Source organism: Sciurus vulgaris (genome assembly GCF_902686455.1).
Source record: "Sciurus vulgaris genome assembly, chromosome: 2".
NCBI lineage: Eukaryota > Metazoa > Chordata > Mammalia > Rodentia > Sciuridae > Sciurus > Sciurus vulgaris.
In genome coordinates, this window is record NC_136462.1 from 85,345,782 (window position 1) to 85,368,598 (window position 22,817).

The 22,817-nt window shown below is 31.3% G+C and overlaps 1 protein-coding gene across 4 annotated transcripts in view; it reads right to left on the reverse strand.

The window, feature by feature from the left end:
- Window positions 1-22,817, reverse strand: part of DPH6 (diphthamine biosynthesis 6) — a 209,966-nt gene that overhangs the window by 170,687 nt on the left and 16,462 nt on the right. For 3 of the 4 annotated variants that reach the window (XR_013761892.1, XR_013761893.1, XM_079127487.1), the window contains exon 4: window positions 17,324-17,374. The exons of the other annotated variant lie outside the window; for it this stretch is intronic. Coding sequence is in view for 1 of the 3 variants with exons in the window: in XM_079127487.1 (XP_078983613.1) it covers window positions 17,324-17,374 (51 nt within the window). In the remaining 2 variants the exon portion in view is untranslated. The remainder of the gene's footprint in view (window positions 1-17,323; window positions 17,375-22,817) is intronic. 4 annotated transcript variants of the gene reach the window in all.

Below are 22,817 nucleotides of genomic sequence, written 5' to 3' on the forward strand. Positions count from 1 at the left end.
TAAAATACATGAAGGCAAAAATAAGTAAGAAATGTTAGGCCTGTCTCCAAGCCAAAGACTTGAACATGAATAGCCATCAATTTGTAAATATTACAAAATATGCCCATAAACCAAATAGTGAAGTTAGTCTCAACAGCTTCCCAGCTACATTAATTCCTACATGTACAAAATATTTTGGTACTGGCATGACAGTCATGGCTTTAACAAATGGTTAGCAAATTACATTCATAATTCACAACAAAGGCATCATTCATATGTTCATATATATATACACACACACACACACACATATGTGTGTGTATATATATACACACACACGTAAACATACACACACTCAAGTACATGTAAGTATGAGGTAGACTGAAACTGTCTCAGCCTCTTGTGTGGAAAATACATTGCTCATTTTTGCTCAGAAGAGTAAACTACACAAGTAGATCTTTAAAGAAAAAATAAACTAGAAAACAATGTGATTTCCACTAAGTTTTAAACAGTTGTTTCCTCTGCAGGTATTTTCCTCTTAAATTCTATTGAGAAAAAAATGCACAGGTTCAAAATAAGGTGATGAGAGGAATGCAAAGCAGCATAAACAAAGCAGAGTAAAGATTAAATACACAGTAGTTTGGTTACTTAAGCTACAATGAGGTAAATTAAATCTGTCTTTAAAATTCCCTTTAAAAATGTGGAATATCTAGAGAACTTTCACTTAATTTATATTACACTCTCAACATCAACCTTCTCTGACTGAATTTAATGAGTTGCCTTGAGTGATTCTAATCCTAAAGTCACGGCTTTGGCTATACTCAATGTTCACACTTGGGTTGGCTTATAGTTCAGAGTTCAAAATAATACAACATGTAATATACATGCAATGAAAAATTACACCTAAGTCAGTCACCAGAACATAAAAGCAACATTAATATTGCTGTTGTAGACTAAACAAAAGCAGGAGTTGTCAGTCTTTAAAACTTTTACTGATTTTCTACCTTCAAACACAAAAGGCATTTTGGAAATAAAGGATTCATTAGAAAAGCCCTTTCAACTACTGTTGTAATTCATGTTTTTGCCTTATAGATGGGACTCCAAGACAGGATTTCATGAACATTCTTATTTACACTGTCAGTATTTTGGAATTTTACACTCTAAAGAGAACAGCTGATATCTGACATTACAAAGTTTGACATTGCAAAGTGCACACAGTATGTTAAATCACTAGCAAGTCCAAGACACAAGAGAAAAAAAACTTTGATTTATTACAGAAAAAACTTAATGTACAGTTCATTTTTCTTTTTGTATCACAAAGTTGATATTTTTGTCTTCAGAGCCAAGGCTTAAAACTAAGATGAATAAAAATTAATTAACTAAAAATAACACAAACATCAAATCATCAAAATATTTGGGGGAAAAAAAAACAACTCTAGGAATGTTTAAAAAATTCTGGAGCTTGAAAGTTATAATGTAACAAGAGGGCAGGTAATAAAGATGGCTTGTATGACAATATTGTCTTTGTTAGTTTTGTCCCCAAAGAACTAAAGATCTCCTGATTACAACTTTGTAATTTAAGTCAACTGAAAAGATTCCTGGGGAAAGGAAACAAAGCAGAGTCTGAGTGCCAGCATTTAAGTGAACTATATTACCTAAGTTTACTTTTCAGTGTGGGACACTGTAAGTAAGAAGGGCTCCTACTTCTACAGCCCATGCTAGGTCATGACCTGAACTCACCATATTGGTGTAAAAGAGAAAGTTGTGCTGGAGTCTCTGTTTTACATGCTTCTCTGCCTCACCTTCAGGATCCTGTAATCATATACGGCCTTACAATGAAGTGTTCACTCTGTACTGTAGCTCATTGTCACGATTTTTAAACAGTTGCTTTTTTATTGTAATGAGCCAATTATGAGCCAGTCACTCAAGCAGTCATTAACAATAGATTTTTTTAATTGCATTTTTAATGAATTTTATTTTGGATAAAAGCCCTTAAAAGTACCTATGGCAAAGGGTAATCATACATTGAATTAACAGCAAAATCTGTTTAATAATTACTTGTCTTTTATTTACTACAACAAAACAAATTCCATGAGTGAGCTAAAAAATTGACAGTGTCAGGGAAAAAAGGTTGGGGAGTGGGAGAGTTGTATACTGCACTGCTAAAAATTTTTAAATAAAAACAGGCCTGTTTTGCATTGTATTATCTCCATGTTCTTTTTTTAATTTTATGGTAACAAATATATCTTGTGAACATAAAGTTTGACTCTATTTAGGAAATAAGATTTATTAACATTTTATACATGTTATTAGTGAAAATATAATTATAAAGAAATAAATGATTAGAGAAAGCAAACATATAATACACTCCTTCTAAAGATGGATATACTGGTAAGATATGTTACAAGTTATTTTTTGAAACATTTTTAAACAAAACCTTTTGGTGTGAAAATCTTCATTTATCTCAAAATCTTTTTTATGTATGTGTGAACAGAAGTTTTGGCTGAAGATAAAAAGTAATCTTAAAGAAAATTTGAGTAAATATAATTGTGAATGATCAGATATATAAATGTAGATTTAAGTTAACTGTTAGAAACTCCTACATATAAGTCTGAATTACAACAGAATATGTAAATATTTCTAGGTACAATGAAATAAAGACTAACCTTAAAATTTTATCCCCGCAAAATTTTAATACGAGTTGCAAAAAAGTACCTCATTTAAAACATATCTATTCATACAATTCTGAATCCCTTAAATTAATTTACTACTATTAAATCATACTAAGAGATCTCTACTCAAGTATGATTTAATAAATCACTAATCAGGAATTTTTAAGGCTGTGTTCTGCTGCTAGAAAATCCTCTCTGGAGGACACTGGTTAGGTTTTAAAGTTTTTAATCCACTAAAATCGCATACCTATACAATGAGAAAAAAATACATGTACAAAATACAGATATATATCTGTATATGTGTATGTAAGTGAAAAACAATTTCTGGAAAAAGTGTCCCTATGCACTCTTATTTTGTTAAGAAAAAAAGAAAACTTTTTGAATGTTCAAGGTTTTTAAAAACCTTGTATTTTCTGCCTCAAGAATGGGCTGACTGAAATCACAAGGCTCTGCAGGAGGACTGTGCTGCCTCTGGTTAATTAATCTGCCAGCTGAATGACAGTGCGCCTAGGGGCATGGTGCTGGCATCCCACACAGGGTCCCAATGTGCTTTAAGCCTTGGATAGCTACATTTTGCACGCCAAGACTTTGCCCAATAAATAGTAGCACAGCCTTCAGAACCTTCCTTCTCCTGCCTGAGACATTCCATTTAATTAATGTAATCCCTCTTTATATTTAAAGTTTTAATAAAAATTGAGGCTGAGGCAAAATCAACACATCTATGCCCCTGAATGCAGTAATCAGTTGCTTTAACACTTATGTATCTAAAAGATTTCTTTACAAGGCATAAAGAAAATGAAAGCAAAATGTGCTACTGCATGCTCAGAAAGTATTGAACATGCTATTTGATTTATTAAAAAAAATTTGTACAATCTAACTGTTTAAGAATTAAATTTAATGACTCTGGTAATTTCCATTTCAGTAGGTTTGTGGTTTTATTAATTACAAAAATATAAATCATACATGTAACTCAAAACACTTTGAAAATTACTAATACCTAATCTTGAATAAGGTAAGGCTATTTTTTAGCAATAGGATACAAACGATACTCTCCTAATCCCTTTTACTGCCAGAACAAAACATCTTTGAAATCAAGATAAAATCACTACATCATGAATGTTAATATCATCCTGAGCAAAATAATATCTTATGACTAAAAAAGGCCATCCCTTTAGGGATAAATGTTGTGTTAAAGTGGATTATTCTTTTAGTAGTATAATAGAATGGCTCCCACCTAGTCCCAGATGGAAAACCAAAATCTGCATTTAAATGGAAATATTTTAAAATAGATAGGACAAAAGGCTAAAAAACATAAGGAATACCTATTTCCTTGCATTTTAAAACTCCACAGTGCCACATGAGAACTTTTCCAGAAGGTTTTGGCTTAAAGATTAGTTTGTATGTTTGTTTCATTTTTACAAAGAACTTGTAGCATAACATTATTTTGCAGTTTTGTGATTAACAGATATTACTTGTGCCTATTATATCAAATTTGCAAATTGGATCAAAAAGCTGGGCTGCACATTACAAGAAATGGATTTACGGTTTAGGCTTATTAGGTAGAGTTAAGAATGAGTCCTTTATTTCCTTTTTATTTTTAACCATGCCATTTTATAAGTAATTCTTACAAGGCAATAGTAGATTGTTGAAATCAAATAAAATCTGAGTTTGTTCAGCATTGATTCAAATCACCACTATGGCTAGAGAAAAAAGAAAGCAAAATGCTAGGCAATATTACAACAACTGCTCTTCGCGACCTGAAAGATTATTTTCAGTTCTTCAATAGTTAGGGCAATTTTCTTAAATCCTGAAGGAGCCTGACAGCACTGCACATTTCTTAATGCTTGCATTTACTTTTACATTATAAAACAATAAAACAGCAGGATAATGTTCATGCAGTTTAGAGACTTGTAACATTACCACAAATAATTCTACTGTATTATTGCAAAACATAAGCTTTTTAAATGTAGGCAGACTAAAGAACAGGTAATCTATATTCATTGAAAGCAGAGACAAATAAGGTTGAAAATATAACATGAATGTTGTACCTAGTTCTAAAATAAAGTTTGAAAAGGCAAAATTCACGATGGATGATTTTCTTTGGTCCTAAATTAAAATAACAATTTTCAAGCATAGTGCTTACTGGCAAGGGAAAGGTTTCCCACATTTCTTTGAGTTTATAATAAAGTATGTGACTTCTGCCACCTCAAGAATCAGTTTCATTAATTAATTTGATCATTTTTTCATCGATGTTGTAAACTGAGAAATTTTACCTTAAAGATACAGGTGTTATGCAATAGTCACATTTGATTATTTGACCCCAAATCAAGAGTCGATCTGCAGAACTTAGTCATACAGCCCCTTTCTCAAATTTCCCATCTTCAAATTACTATTCAAGTTTTAATACACACCCTTGTTGCTGCAAGCTCTGTCCATTTTTGTACAGGAAATCACGTGGATTTCTTTATATGAAAGACAATTTATTTAAAAGTATAAGAGGAACAAAAGTTCCTACATATGTACTGGGTAATTTTCTTACTTTCAACAGGCAATTCATTTCAATTTTTGTTAAACATGACTATTCTAGTGATAATCTTAAGAATGAGAAAGATAAAAAGTATGTGGGGCTGGGTAGAGCTTGCTGAGCATGCACAAAACCTTGAGTTTAAGCCCAAGCACCCTTCCTCCCCCACCAAAAAAAAGGCATTTCTACTCAGTAACCTAGTTCTCAGATTTACCTGAGGAACTCCATCCCTGCATACAGTTCCCTACCATATGTCCCATCCCTTACCTTCATCCCCCCAAAAATCCCCTAAAATTTTTCAACCATTGACCATCACCAAAAATAAAAAAATTAATACATATAATCATTAGTCTACACTAAGTAGCAGACTAAATTAGGGAAGCAATATGTGAGGACCATCAAGGAAGATCTGACTCCCAAATATTTCAAACCATTATCCTTAAAACAATGCCCAAACCACTGAAAACTGAATAAGCAAGGCAAACTAGGTTTTAAAAGGAAATACACTCTTTCTAATTTCTGTAGGTACTGAATTCAGAGCTAATGTGTAAAAGAAACTGCCCTATAAATCTAAATTTTCCTATTCTAAATAAATGACACTCTCCATTAGTAGGAAACCCAAGTCTAATACCTGACTGCTCCAAGGGTAGCCTCAAATAAACAGCATTAGCATCACCTGGGAAGTTGTTTAAAAAAAAAAAAAAAAAAAACAAAAAACAAAAAAAAAAAACTTTCAGGATCCACTCAAACCAAGAGAATCAGAGCCTGAATTTCAAATAAGATTCCCCAGATGATGTATGTGCACGATCAAGTTTAAGACTCTCTAGCGTGTATCTGGTTCCTCCATTTATTCTTCATCTACAGACATAAAAAAGTGAAGAATACAACAACCTGTACTCATTAAAACCCATAAATGTTGTAGATGACCATAACTCAAATATGAAAAACAAAGAGAAATTATGAGCAAAATTGAAGTATTTGAATTAGATCTACATCCTGTAATCTTTGTTTTAACACTTAAAAATTCATTGATGTTGTTTATGTACATGCACACACTTGTGAGAAAAGAAAGAAAAGACAGAAAGCAAAAACAGAATGAGAATGAAAGGCAAAAGAATAGGCAGAGAATAAAACCATACAAATGTGCATAGTAAGCATACATAGATGTGTTCATAGCTGGAAATTAGAAGAAACAAACAAACAAACTCAGCAATTTGGAAAAGAGCAGCAACATTCCCTCTCAACACTCACATGTACACACCCAAGTCCACTTTCATATCATAAGTAAGGAACTACCAAAAGATAAGTATTCAAAAAATAGGGTCAAAAAGCCATTATTCTCTTAACCCCGTAAGACAAGAAAACAGGAAAAATTAGTACTGAGAAAGTAAAGAGACTATTGGCAAAATGTAGTTACAATACCAAGAAGGTTATGTAATATTCTTTTCCAAAGACTAAATAATTAGTAGTAATTACCATAAAAAATCATTCTACTGTTACCAAAAAACACCTATTACAATGTAGAAATTAAAAAGAGTAGCACAATAGTTTTGTTTGTTTTAAATGCCATTGTAGAAAGTGCTAACATTAAAAAGTTAATTACAAAGAAAACATGAAATATTTTCTATAGAATTTTTAGTGGACATAAAATAATGGTTTAAACCTGCAGTAATAATTTGTACAGTGTGATATACATCTAAAACATTACATGCTTCATATAAAAACATACACCCAAAATGATTAATCTATTATGATTAAGTCAGTATTTGATCACCATTTGTTTACTTAAGAAAAAATTAGAAATCATTTATAAATTCTGCCAAATGTAATGTTGCCAACAGAAGTAAGTCAGTTGTTATCAAAGTGTGGTTAACTGAAAAATGGAACCTACTGGAAAAAATAATTATAACATCACATCTATAAACATTTAAAAAATAGCATATGTCTGTGTTCATCCACATGCACATTATTAGTATACAGCATACTAAAATTTAGCCCACTTTCAGGTGGTCACCAATTGAATATAGTTCCATTAAACCCTAGAAACTGACTTCTCACAATAATGAGGAAAATCACCCTATGCTTTGTATTACATGACTGACCTTCCCTAACATATTTCTTTGGTTTTGTTCCAAGAATAAAATGCAATCAAATGTGGACAGAATGCTATTCTCAGCTTGTATTCACCAAATTTAGAAACTATAAAAACAGAATTTCAAGTTAAGGTTTCACATACACTAAACAAAGACATAAAATTTCAAAATAAAAATAATAAATGCATAAATGGGTAAAGTATTAATGAAAATCAACCACAATGTATATCAATGGCCTTAGGAATTACTGGATACTTCGATTCATTAATTCTACATATGGAAATATATCCTGGGGAATTAATCTTGAAAAGGACAAGTTCCTGTTTCAATGTGCAATTCTTTATAGTAATAGAATAGATTCAACCTAATTTACAAAATTGGGAATCATTAAGGAAGTATTTATACAGTCACATGTTGAAATATTATTAATATTAAATTATGTTCATGAAAAAGTTCTAGTGACATGGAAAAATATTCTTGGTATTTTAGATTTAAAAAAGTAATGTATAAAGGCTGTACACAAATGATTATATATCTACATACAGATGTATGAATCTGTGTGTATGTGCTAAATACATGTTTGGAGTATATATCAAAATATTAACTCTGACTTAAATCTTGAGCAATATCTTCATACTTTTTATATTTTTATGCATTTTCTTTAATTTAAAAATCATAATTGTTCAATGTATCAAAGAAAATCAGGGAAGAATTTACACAATAAGTTTTTCTTAAAAAATAATGATACTATAAAACTATGAAGACTGCATGTGTCTATAAGGAGTACAAGGATTGTTAATATGTAACTACTCTCAGAAGATACTTACTTCAGACTACCTGAGTGGTAGAAGACAGATAAAACAAAACTGACAGTGAGGCATAAAAAATCAAAAATTAAAATGAAATAGCACAGAATTTCAGCTTTATTAGCATCTAGTAACTAGACAAAGTTACCAAAAGGGATAATGTCTAATGCCAATATTACTTTATGCAAATGTACCAAATAATTGCAATGAATAATTTTAAAAAATAAATAATAAGAATCCTTTTTTTATGAGGCTTATTGTAAGTCTAGATGACTATAAGGAAAAAAAACTAGTTACTACCAAATTACAAGACGAACTATAAGTAGCATAATTTTGTTTTCTACAAAGCAGACACAAAGATTGTTCTGCTCTTTGCCAAAATACAGTTAAGACACATCTTTAAGTTGTCCAGATAATGAACATTATATACTCAAATATGTGCAAAATTATCAAGTTAGGGCTTTTTATCAAACAGTATTTTAGTCAACAGGGTAATTATTAACAGTAATCTGAAAGAAGTTGCAAATGCTTCATAATCATTTCCATTCCATATGGCTTGATTGATCAACTGACTCCAAGTCAATAAACACATGAGGTGAAGAGTATGAAAGTATACACACTAAATCTACTGCATCTAGCAAGGAATTCAGTGATAGCAATGATTTTTACACAAAGTAGGGACTCAGTAGTTATGAATTAACCATAAAGAAGAAAGCATCAATATAAGTTTGACATATTATAACTATTTAAATCTTTATACAAATTAGTTTTACCTATTAAAATAATGTTGCTCTGTGCTCTAAAATAAGCACGAGTAGCAGTTCAAAAAGAAATCTTACACAAAATAAAAACACATGAAGGATAAACAAAGCAACTCAAAGTTAAGACAAAATTTCTACATAATGTTCAAGAACTCCATCCAAAAACAAGACACCTGCTACTAGGTGCTACTTTTGCTACTAGCCAAAAGTTTTACAGAATGTCACCAAGTCTTTATTAGAATCTCGTCCATGATAACACTAAAGAATATCTGACATAGATGATGCTTCTACAAATAAGAAGAGGTGTCTGGCTTTCCAAAGCAAGTAATTCAAAAGAGTAAAGTAAACTGTTTCTGATCCATAAACTCAGTATATGCTAAATTGGAAGTTTCATTTATTTCTGAATCATGACTTCACTTAGGCAAATACCTTACAGTGTTACCTTGGTGGAATCCATGCAAAAATGATTGTTAATATGTAACTATCTACTCTCTGTTGGGGAGGACCAGGAGAAAAACTGAATTAATAATCTCTGAAAAATCCTAGAGACTCTAAGCTAGTTAAGAATGAACTAATAAATTATTTCAAGGTATTACTTAAAATTATAAGATAAATTAAGAATCATAAGTATAATTTCCCAAACAGGTACAGATAGAGCAAGATGCCCTTATGGAATTGAACACTCATTGCAAAAACTTAGTACTACTGGTCAGATAAGGAAGGATGGTCACCATAGCATGAACAAGGAAGAAAGCACAAAATAATGTGCAATATTTTTAAAAGAGCAAATAATCCATCATTAAAAATAATTTTGATTAGTTTATAACAGCAATCTTCTGCCTTAAAATTCAATGCTCAGTCTTTGAAACAGGCAAGCATCTACAACTGTGCCTTAATCAGCTACATCTCTAGCACATAGGAAAATGGCCAGAACACAACAAGATAAAATAAATAAACAAGTATATGTTACATTCTATGACTCATATGGCATGCGTAAACATTACAAATAATGACTAGATAGCATGTGACTTCTTATCTTCACATCTATTTTACTTCTCATTTTATTGAAGCTCAAAAAGAAAAGCATATAGAAGAAAACCCTCTTCTTAAGTTCTTCCTCATGTTGTTTTCTCATGTAACTTTTCAAGTTTCTGGTGATGTGTCTTTTTTCTACCTTACAAAGCTTTCCTCATTAACAAGTTTTAGTAGGTGGTCACCGGAAAGATCATTTAGAAAAGTGAAACATGGAAAACATTCAATTAACTGCAGCCTATATGAAGCTAGAGCAAAGCCAAAGTACTAAGTTTGAGATCATATACACCAGAGCAAAAGTAGCTGATATGTAGAGTGCTGAAAAGTGAGACAAAAACAAAATAAGGAGTAGCAGAATTTCCACCACACAATGCAGAGGAGAACATAGCTAACTTCTCTAAGAACCAGATCAACAGATAAATCATGACAGACAATATTTAGTTAATTATGAGAAATGAATGATCTATGGTCTCAATGAAAGAACAAGTATTTTACCTAGTGACAAATAATAATGTAACAGAGTTAACCTTTATTGATGCTTCCCATATGAACTTTTCTACACATATTATTCCATTAAATGCTCACAATAATCCTTTGATTGAGGTATTACTAGTTTTACTTTAGAAGTGTGAAAGCTAAGTCAATAAAAAGTTTAACCAAGGTAAAACCAAGTGGTGGGTGCCTATAGCACAGGCAAGTCTAAACCTAGAGTACCTACTTATCCCTTGAAGGCAACAAAAAAACAAACAACATTTCTTGTTAAATGCAGGATTCATTTTCTTAAACATATTGAATTAAGACAATATCACTAGTCCTCATGAAAGGGAGAAAATGTGCACTGTGACAGGGGTTTCTCAACCACTCTTTTGATCTCCAGAGACTTGTTGGTCTCCCTCACTTCTGTGCAATAATATTCCTCATCACAAAACAGTGATGGAGTAGAGGAAGAGCAGCTGATCCTGATATACCTACACTGTAAGAGATGTCTTGAGACATATTTACACCTTCTTACACCTTTATTTGTAGTAGTACTACTGGCTTCACCTGAGTTTTGCTTGTGAAGCCAAAAGATTTTTAAATAAAATATATATTCAAAGAGTTTGCCACATTTCTCTCTTGTACAACTCATTTCAAAAAAAATCACATAATTCAAAATCAACTTATAATAAAGACAAGTGAATTAAGAAAAATAATAGCATGATATTTCTTTTCCTCAGGTTTAATCTGTTTCATTCAACAGCAGTAATAATCTTGTCTCCTATCCTACCACCTTGAAAAAAATTCAAGGATTTTGAGGACTACTATAAAATTATCATTGACATTTTAATTAAAAAAAAGAAATGTACACAGAATAAACAGGATGTTTCCTGTAACAGTCTGCAGTGGCTGCTCCATTGCTTCTCTGTACAGTCTTGGTAAATTATGCAGGCTCTCACTAGACAGAGCAGCTGTATTTCACTGTCTTCAGTAATGTAATCTACATTTATCACTATTTTAATTAAGCAGATTCTTAATTTGGTACTCTCATTGCAAAGGAAAAATACTTTATTCCATTTATTTGGTAGACAGTATCTTGTCATTCTTATAAGCAAGAATTTAATTTTAAACATGTTTCTTAGTTCAACCAGTCATTATTTTGAAAAGAAATATATTATTTTATTAATTAAGTTTTGTTCTTTTTCATTCTATTGGTTTAAAACATTGGTTTCTTCTTTATTATGATAAAAAAGATACTTTTGTGGATCTCAATTTTAACTCAAGAAATATATACTAAAAAAATGTAGTTTATTACATTGCATTCAAAATTACTCCAAATCAATATGAAACACAAATAAGAACTTTATGAGAAAAAGAAAAATTCATTGACTATTAAGAAAATTCAATTCAGAAATTGTATAGGATGATTTTTATCATTGGGTTATCTGAAATGTCTGAATCTTTAGCTAAACCATCTTTATGGAATACAACTTTTAATCACCTTGAAGGTAAGTTCTGAATATTTTGTTATTCATTTCCTATTACTATTTGTAACTATAATAATTTAATTAAAAAACAAATTGATAATTATGCTGGAGGTATGCGTGTTTTATAGCATAACTTATTTCACAGAGAAATAATTATTACATGGCCTTGTTAGATTGTACACTTTTATACCTGTGCTATTTCCCATCTTATATAGCAATAAAAGAAGCCACGACCTTTGAAAAATTTTGTATTCAGCACATATTAATTGAGCATCTTTTATGTGCCAGGCAGAGAAATAGTTACTATAAATCCAAAGCAAAACAAAGGTCTTGCACAAAACAAAAGGAGTATTAGCCATCAACAAAACACACATAAACAGGCAGCCAGTGGCTTTTGAATTTTATTCCCTGGAAGAAGACGGCCTGTAGGTCCCCATCTTCACTTCATCCAGCTAAGATCTATTTTACCTATCAGTTACTTACTGTAGCTGGTGTAAGAAGCAAAAGCCACTTACCTACAAAACGTGAATAAGGTCTCTGGATGAGTACTAAGAACATGGGTAAATGAAAAAGTATCCTAAGTATTCCTTGATACTCTAAAGGAGAAAATTTATAACTTCTATTTCTTCGTATCTAAGTTTTATTTGTTATCAATTTTTACATATTGCCATATTTTGGTTTGAACATAAATGCCTACCAGAATAAAATTTCTAAAAGTGGTCTGTTTAAGACTTTTGGAAATAAGGTCTGTAGGGAGTTAAAAAAGTAAATGCACACCTAATTTTGTACATTACCAAGAAATGCTGTGCCAACTTTCAGATTCACAGAAATCACCAGAAGTTGCCTGATAAAACATTTAAAAATGTAAAGTACATTAAATGTATTCTTGATTTTATATTAAAATTTCCTCACATAAAACAAAGTCATTTACCTTTGTACTGTGATATTTAAAATACAGTTATCATTTAAGAATTTATAATGACCTGGCCAATTTATATATAGTGTCTCTAATTCCTCACAAAAAACTCAAAGGATGAGCTTTTTTATTCCCATTGTGCAGATTAGAAAGCAGTCTCAGAGGACTGACAATGTGTTCAACATTACATAGAGAACGCATGAAGAAACAAGGACTTCAGTCCATACTTTTTACTAGAATACTTTCAAAAGCAAAATAAACTTGATTCAGGTAAATTTTCACTTCTAATCATATTTAAACATGATGTCTGCTTTTATTATCAATTAATAACTCAACATCTAGTTGTATTTTACAATGAAAAACTTAGCTATCCACACATTCAAATAGGTAACCAAAGAAGAGAGGAAGGGAAATCTAAAATTTAAATCAATGTTAATGAATGACAAATACTTCAGGCATTGTGTAACTCTCTTGGTTTGAATTTAAATAACATCAAACCAGGGTTATGCAACTCAGGAACAAGTAAAGTTAAGTTCTAGGCAGCCCACTCAGATTCTAATTAAATAAAAGAAACAAGTACAAAGGAGTTAAATTATTTTTAAATACTCTTATTAGAGTTAAACCTCAAAAGATATTTTATGAAGAAACAGTGCAGCCTGTAAGATTCCTTGTAGCTCAAATTACTCTGATGAATGTTTGATAAAACTTGAGAATTATCACTAGGTAACAAGAGGTAGCCAATAATTCTAAATGAAAACTCAGAATGATCTTTTGTTTCCTTTGTTTCAAGTAAAGCCGCTAGCACAAACCACAGACTGTCTACTTAAGAGGTCTCTTGTCTGAGCAAAAATTAAATTTAAATATCTTGCTTACCTGAATATTTCAAATCATCTAAATCTAGCTACTGTTTGCTAAAAGACCATAGAGGGCACTGTTGCATCAGTTTTGAAGCTTTACAATAGAAGCCTAAAAAAAGAAAACTGTCTATAATATAATTTCTCTAAAGGGTCAAATGTATGGAATCTACTAAGCCTAATATAAAAGAAAAAAATGTATGTTTTTCTAAAACAGGCCAGACTTCGATAGGAAAAACTTAACAAAAACAACTGTCAAATTGAGAACACTGCATGGGACACATTTTGCATTTCCTTTTGTAGTGCTTTCATGAGAAAGGTAACTAATCATAGCACCTTCTTATCCACTGGAAACAGCACCCCATTGCAGAATTCTCTTCACAATCAATAGGAAAATGAATGTGGCACCTCATGCAATCCTTCCATAATTCTATCAAGAGAAAGAATGCAGTTTGTTTGCATACTTTTGTCTAAAAGGCCAACTCCATTTGTCCCCTCTTTGGGTAAAATGACAACTACAGATCAATCACTCTCACATGAAAGTAAATACACTGGGGGGAAAAAAACCGAAATCCTCACTTTTTAAAAAAATTTTTTAACACTCAAAGCAAAACAGAAAATATTTAGAGCTACTGTGAAACAGTACATGATATGAAATAAATGATACATACAATACTCAAGAATCTTGTAATTATGTATGAATAGCTTTCAATTAAATTTCCATAGATTTTCTGTTACATCGTTCCTGTTTTAATTCTTTGAACCCAAATTCAATGAAGTGCAGTGCAAAAGGGTTTTTTAGTACGTTTGCAACATATACAATAAGACCAGTACATTACAACATAAAGCTTCTATTACACTACCACTTAAATTTTTCTACTTGTTTATTCACCAAAATTTTAAATTTTTTACCCTACAAATACTATAAAAGTGAAAGGAAAATCAAATTATTTCATTTGGGTAATTTAAAAATACTGTCCTGAATTGCTAATCGCTAGACAAACATATACATTAGCCATGAAAATTATAATAATATGGCCCAACAAATTAGAAATAATATGTAAAGTGTGGTACTCCATTACCACAAATCAGACTACTACATATCATAGCAAACAGATCAACATTAATACAGCAACCATCATAAAACTGAGGCTTCTAATATAAAATTCCAAATTACCTAGAAAAAAGAGTATGCAACACATTTTGTCGCTTGCAAACTTCCAGAGAGATTAGCACCTTCTCTGAAATCAAAGTTCACTCAAAGTGCAAAACTGTGAAAGTGGAAAAAATTCCTTAATAATATGTCAACCCTCTTATAATTCAAAAAGAGGGGAAAGGACTTTAGATGGTATATAGATTTCATTTTATTACAAAAGCTCCAGTTTAACAAGTTATTTTCAGCCAATAAAAGTCAAAAGTAAAGGATTGTTAAAGTCTCTAGTACTGACTCTAGCCTTTAACTTATTAACATAACCAAAATGGTACTTCATATCGTTCCCTTAAATTATTAATTTATGAGATTTGCTTAGTCTCCTCCTGAGGCAAGACAGTCTGTAGGTATTTTCAATGCATGTAAACAGAAAGCTTTTATAATGGTCTAATAATATACTAAACATAATAAAACAACTCTTTTTAATGAATGTTGAATGCACAATCCTATGAACTTATGTTTATATAAATGGACTATATAATTTAAAGAATCTGTTAAGATCCTTTAGGAAGTTAATACACAAATTTAGAAAAATTAAACATAAACCTATTGCTTCTTATTGATCTGATAAAATAAATGTTTATAACAGAATCAAAGTGCTGCTGTGACTAAGAAGACTCACATGCAGTTTCAAAGAAATTTAAAAGAAACTGTCATAAACTGTGAGAAAATGTATTTGCAATACTATTTTTTATTTACCACAAGAATGATTGTGAAAATCAGGTAATGTCTTTTTAATATTCAGGATTTTTAACTGGATATTTTAGTTTACTATTGTAGAAACATAACATTAAAATCAATTTTAGTTAACTAATTTATGCAAAGCTTGATTATGAGCAATAGTTGCTAAAAGGATGCAGCATTGTTGATTCACATACAAGCATTTCACTTAACTACATTAGATAATAGCAGTGCTCCTAAAGGAGAATAAAAAGCAAAGTGATTACCAGTCATTACAGTTAATTAGTGCTCACATTACATTCTTTGGGATGGTTCTCCTTTAAGATGAATATTTTTGAAGGTTTGCCAAACCTTGCCTAGGTAAGCATTGGGATAAGCCGTCAACTACCAGTAAGCAGAATGAAAAACAGGGACAGATCAGTTCAGTATCCAATTAGTATGTCTTTTAAACAGGAAAAGGTTGAGGGGAATGAGTAAAACTGGAGACTCATACTTCACATTCTGCAATCTCACTGATAAAAGGAGGAAATGTGTGTTTATCAAACTTGCTGTGAGTGCACAGTTCATTTGGAATCCTGTAAACAATCGCCTGGCTTGCCCACTTCCAAATGCATGTGAAAATCTTGGAGATTCAGAGCATCATATTCAGCAAGCAAGGTCACTCTAGTGATGCCCTGGAAATGGGAAATTAGGAAAACGTGGCAATCAGAGGTTTAGGACTGACCAGAAAAAGCCCTGAGGCTGGCTTCCCATCTTTCACCACCAGTCAGGCTGTCTCTGCTTATTCAGTACTAAAACAACAGCATGTAAGAAAATGAATAGAACTCTAAGTACCTAACTAGAACACTGGTTTTCTTATTTAGAAAATACTAGATATTTGTCACAGCAAAAATTAAATTAATTAAAATTAAAAATAAATTTTAAAAAATCTTTCAAACACAATATTTAAGAAACAGCTCTGAAAGAAAAACAGATTCCTCATGAACCTTCAGAAAGGACCTAGGGAATGGCTGACATCCTGTTGATTATCAAGTTTCCTTTCCCCTATACCATTCTGGGAGTTATTAAATAGCAAACAAACCTTCAACAAAGAAGCCTGGAAAGCACTACATGCTCATTAGAAGAAAAATATTTAAAAACTCTCAAATGTGCAAAAATTATATAAACATTCTTAATACTGTTCAGACTTAAAACATCTTTCATTTATTTTGTGCTTATTATTATACATATACATTTTACAAAAATGTTACTATATGGAGTTATTATCTGGTTCCTTCTCATAATTATATATACTGATGCAACTTTATTTTTATGCTATATATAGCATACCACTAAATAGATATTTCATAATTTAGATCACTAATTACTTCTAAATCTTCAAGTATATCTTTAATTATTTCTTTAGTATGAATTCCCCAAAGTGAAATTGCTTGGTAAAAGAGGTATATTTTTTTGTCTGATGAGCTCTCCCAAATTACCCAACAGGAAGGCTGAACCAATTTGTAAGGGTTTCTGGCAACACATAAGAGCACCCATTTTTCTAAAACCAGTATCACTTCTTTTTCCTGCCAAAGTGATAACTTGCATTTTTTAGTTAGTGAAACTGAATATTTTTTTGCCGTTTGAATTTATTTCTCTGTGAAGCCTATATTGAAGCTCACCAGTGTGATTCACATTAGCTTTCTGTTATCAAATTCAGGTCACATGACCATTTAAAGTAAGAAGAACTTGGATAAGGCTTAAGATCAACACAAAAATAGCTATGAACCAATAAAAATGTTTAAAGGAACTAAATTATGAAATGTTCAAATCAAGAGCATGGGTTATTTACCAAATTATGATGGTTCTCCCTTCTCTCTCTATCTCCCTCCAACAGTACTTCCTAGAAAAGAGACCACAAAAGAACTGATCTTAAAATAGTCCACAGGCTATTTCAATGGCTCCATAATAAATCTTGTAGAAGGTGGCAAAGAAGACTTCACAAAGAAAAGAAATGAATGAATAATAGTTTCTACTTCTTCTGATTTTTAAATGTATTTTTAGAGATATCTAAGATGATCCAAATTAACTCACCCTTGTCAAGATCAGATAGGCTTAACTTCGCTCAGTAAGTTTAACACTGCTCATTGTAAAACCATTTGATCCAGTACATGAAGTGACCACTTTGTGTGCACTGTAGAATACTATAAATAAGTATGATAATTCTGTAGGTGGTGAGAGGAATTTACATACAGGAGTATATAGCTCCATTCTACCACTTCTTAACATCCAAAAAGCCATTTTTAAAATCTTTTAATTTTTCAAATGCTCTTTGCAAAGTCTAAATCCTCTAACGTCAGTTCATCTAACTTTCAGATGGAAGAAGTGGCTGGAGGTTTTTTACAAATAAGTTAACAGAAAATGCATTGCTTAATTTTAAAGATAAACACAAAGTTAAATCCTAAAAGAATATGCCAAGATAAACTGGTAATGGAAAAAAACATGTATTAAATTAGAATCTTTGTCATCTTTGGATTCACCTCTTTATTTCCTTTTTAAAAACTCCATGCCTCAGTTTTACTCACATAGGAAATATGAGTTCCATATGTCTCTTGGAAAGCGAACTATCTGACTGAAAGGGTCTAAAAATGACTCAGGAGGGTCAAAAATTATAGGCAACAAATGTAGAAGGATAAATTCAATTCAATCTATAATACAAATCTGTCCCCATTAAAACTTCATAATTTGAACGATGACCATTCTTTTTCTTGTCTGCATTAACTTACTAATAAAGCCAAGAAGAATTACACTCATCTCAATGCCCACTTGCAGCAACTATTTAATATTAATATCTTAATAGAACTTTGTATGCAATGAGAAAAATCACTTAACGTTACTGGATTATTTTGGAAGAAAGAAGAAAGACCCACTACCGACATTAGGTTGACATGCATGATAAAAAATAAAACAAAACAAAAACTTAGAAATAAACGAATTTATATAGCAACTTTCTTTATAAAAACTTACAAAGGTTCTCATTTGTGTTCTCATTTTGTTCTCAATGAGGGTAAATCAAAAAAGCTCTCAAGAAGATGCTATACAAAATATGATTTGGAAAGGAGAGGTAGTTTCTAAATAAAGCATAGCACTCATGCAGAAAAGACACAGGCTATGTGGAGAAGAATGAATTCTAATAACAGTCTAGTTTAGGTGGAACATAGGTTACATGTAGGAGAATCTGGGAAAAGATAGAAGATAAAGTTATTCTGGAGCTCCTAACAGATCAACAGTAAGCAATGAAGATTTTGCTGAAGAAGAGAAATGTGATTAGATCTACCCTTTAGAAATATGAACCTTGCAGGAATTTGTATGATAAATTATGGAGGGTAAGAGACTGGAGAGATACCACACATAGAACATAAGGGGTCAATTAATTTACGAGCCAAGAGCCAGGTTTAATCTGATCTGATGTCCCAAAGGCTACAGACCCTATTAAGATTTTATATTTTGCTTCATATACCAGTAAATAATTTTTCTGTGTGATTACTGTATTTGAATCCCATCTACATGGGTTATCATCATATTAAAATACATTAATATATATTTTGCTTCCTCCTATGAATCACTACTAGGTGCTTTTAAGAAATAAAGATAAAATATCATAATTTATTTTGGTTATCAATGTTGCCCAGTGAAAGCTATGTAAATTAGCCATGGAACTGTCCATTTTACAGGTATTGTATACAGGCTGCTTCTCAATATTTCAATACCATCAAGCCCTATAAATTCCTCTTTAATGTCCTCTGTTCACATTTCCCATTGTTGAACCCCCAGTTCATGTCTTTATAATCTTTCAGTTAGTCTATTTTTCAGTTTGAACCCTATATCTATAGTGTTACACTTCTCTTATCTACTTCTTGCATTATTAGTAATTCAATCTGATGATCTTAAAGTTACCTTCAAACTCTACAATTCTACATCATTCCTTTGCAAATCCTTCAGGGCAGTGGTCTTCAATTTTGTTTGACTACAAGAACTTGTTTAACAATAAGAAAACATCCTAACATATACACAATGCATGTGTATATACCCCACACACCCACAGCCCTTCCTCATACACTCATTCAATAGTGTTCTGGAAGTTTTAGTCAGAGCAATTGAGAAAGAAATAAAAGGCATAAGAATAGCAAAGGAAGAAGCCAAATCATACCTTTGTGCAGATCATATGATATAAAAACTAAAGAGACCACATGAAACCTACTAGAACTAATAAACAAATTAAGAAATGTAGGATAAAAAAAATCAACATATAAAATCAGTAGAAATCATGAAAGAAATCATGAAAACAATTCCATTCTCAATAGTTGTATACACACACACAAACACACACACGTGTGTACATGTGTATGTAACAAGTATGAAGAAATTTAACCAAGGAAATGAAATACCTCTACAACACTAATTGCAAAACACTGATGAAAGAAATTTAACACACACACACACACATACACACAAAAAATAAAAAAATTTTTAAAAAAGGAAAGAATTCCCATGTTCATGGATTGGAAGAATTAACATTGTTAAAACTCCCATACTACTCAAAGTAACTTACAGATTCAATGCAATCTCCATCAAAATATCAATGACATCCTTCACAGAACTAGAAAAACAAAATCCTAAAATTCAAATGGAGGCACAAAATACCCAAAATAGTCAAAGCTATCCTAAGCACAAAGAGCAAAGCTGCAAGCATGATAATACCCTATTTCAAGATATACTAAGAGAGTCATAGTAACAAAAATAGCAAGGCATTGGCATGAAAAGAGACATGTGAACCTATGGAAGAGAATAAAGGATCCAAAAATAAATCCATGCATATTCAGAAAACTGATTTTCAACAAAAGTGCAAAAAATACACATTATAGAAAGGAGAGCCTCTTAAATAAATGGTACTTGGAAAATAGTAAAAAGTATGCTTATGATTGAAACTTAACCCCCATCTCTCAACCTATGTAAAAACCAACTCAAGATGAATCAAAGATCTAAACATAAGGCTTAAAAATACAAAAATTACTAGAAGCAAACATAATGGAGATACCTCAAGGTATTAGTAGAAGTAATGACTTTTTACATCTAACTCAAAGTCACGGAGATAAAAATAAAATATAGATAACTGGAATTAAATCAAATTAAAAAGCTTTTGCATAGCAAACAAGAGAATGTAAAGACAACTACAGAGTAGGAGAAAATATCCGCCAACTATTCATTCAATCAAGGCTTAATATTCAGAAAACATGAGGACCTCAAAAAGCATCAGCAAAGCAAAAAATCAAGTAATCCAATTAAAAAATAAACAATCTGAACAGGCGCTTCTCAAAAGAAGAAATACAAATGGTCACCAAATATATGGAAAAATGTTCACTATCATTAAGGAAATGCAAACCAAAACTATAAGATACCACCTCATTCCAGTTAGAATGACTATTATCAAGAAAACAAAATTTAACAAATACTAGCAAGAATATGAAGAATAAAAAAAAGAACGATTGTCACTGTTAAGGGCAATGGAAATTGGTACTATTATTATGGAGATGAACATGATGGCTCCTCCAAAAGCTAAAAATAGAATTACCATATGTTCCATTTATCCAACTTCTGTGTATATATCCAAAAGAAATGAAATCAATATACCAAAGAGTTCTCTGCATACCCTTGTTTATTGAAGAACTATTCATAATAGATAAGATATAGAATCAGTCTAGGTGTTCATCAAAAGATGAATGGATAAAGAAAAATATGTTGTATATATGGGTACAATGGAGTATTATTCAGCCATAAAGTACAAAAAATTTTGTTATAGCAAAATGGATAGAACTGAAGGATATCATATTAAGCAAAATGACAAACACAGAAAAACAAGTATTTCATGTTCTCTCTCATATATGGCAGCTAAAGAAGAAAATAAATAAATGAATAAGTCAGTCTGAAAAAAAAAGAGATTACAAGGGACTGGAAAGGGTGCAAGTAGAAGAAAGGTAGATGAACATGTTTAATTCTTATGTATGCATGCATGGAAATATCACAGTAAATTCCATTCATCTATATAATAAAAAATAAAATAAATTGAAAAAACAAACACTGAATGTTACATGAAAGAATAATTCATGTTGCACCTTGATATTTTCTATTTTATTTTAGTCTTTTATTCAAAAAAAAAATGGGAAAAAAAGGTTGTGACCCATAAAGTTGAGTTTGGAAAACACTACCACAGGGCTTTCAATTTACTGAACAATCCCTGACTAAAATTTAAGACACTCTCTTTTTTTGGTTTCAATCCATCTTTAAGGAATTATTTTCCCTATTCCTCAAACTCTAAATGCTAGCCAAATTGAACTACTTTATATCCTTCAATATCTCATGATTTCCTGCTTCCATGACTTTGACTAAAATCTGCCCTTAATTTGCAACTTTCTCTTAACCATTCTGTTACACCTGTCTCTTTCGAAATTCAAACAACCTTCAAAAATATTACATGACTTCCCCTGTAGGGCCTTCTCTGATTTCTCTCCTAATATTTTTTAGTCTAAACCTCTATAATCCTCTGACTAAACACTCTTATGGCAACTGTATTTTGTGTTAGTTTCTCTGTGTATACATCTTATCTCCTCATAGTCTATGGGGAAAGAAACAATGTTTCATACAACTTTTTTATTCTCTAGTATTATTATGTTTTGAACTAATGTTTAATGAATAAGGACAAAAAAATCTATAAATAGTAGTAATAAGGTAAAAGATAAGTCAAAATCAGGTAGGATGTACTTTTGATTTACTCAGTATTTTCTCACATCTACACATCACAGAAAAAGTTCTACTAACTCACCTCTTACACCACATCAAAAGAAAAAAAAACTACAAATAAATATTTAGGCATATCATTTGTCTTGTTTTATGACTATTTTATGATTGTGACACTATGAATTTACAGACTGAAGATATTTCCAATTTAAAAAGGCAAGCTGACATAAAAGATCATTTTAAGTTATATCATATTATTGTATGACCACCAATAAAGTCCTGTACTCCAAAAATATATAAGGATGACAATAAGGAATCAATCTTGGTAATGTGTTCTCTGTCATTTAATCAAGAACATAGCAAAAACAAAGAAACTACATCTAGAAATGAGGTAAAAGGCTATAGGACAGAAACATATCTAGCACTTTAGACAACACAACTCCAGAAGCAGACATCTATGAAAGGTTTCTTTGAAAATAAACATATTCAGGGTTGGGGTTCAGGGGAGCCAACAGGACATAATGCCAGAGTTGGAAAGCATAAAGAAATTT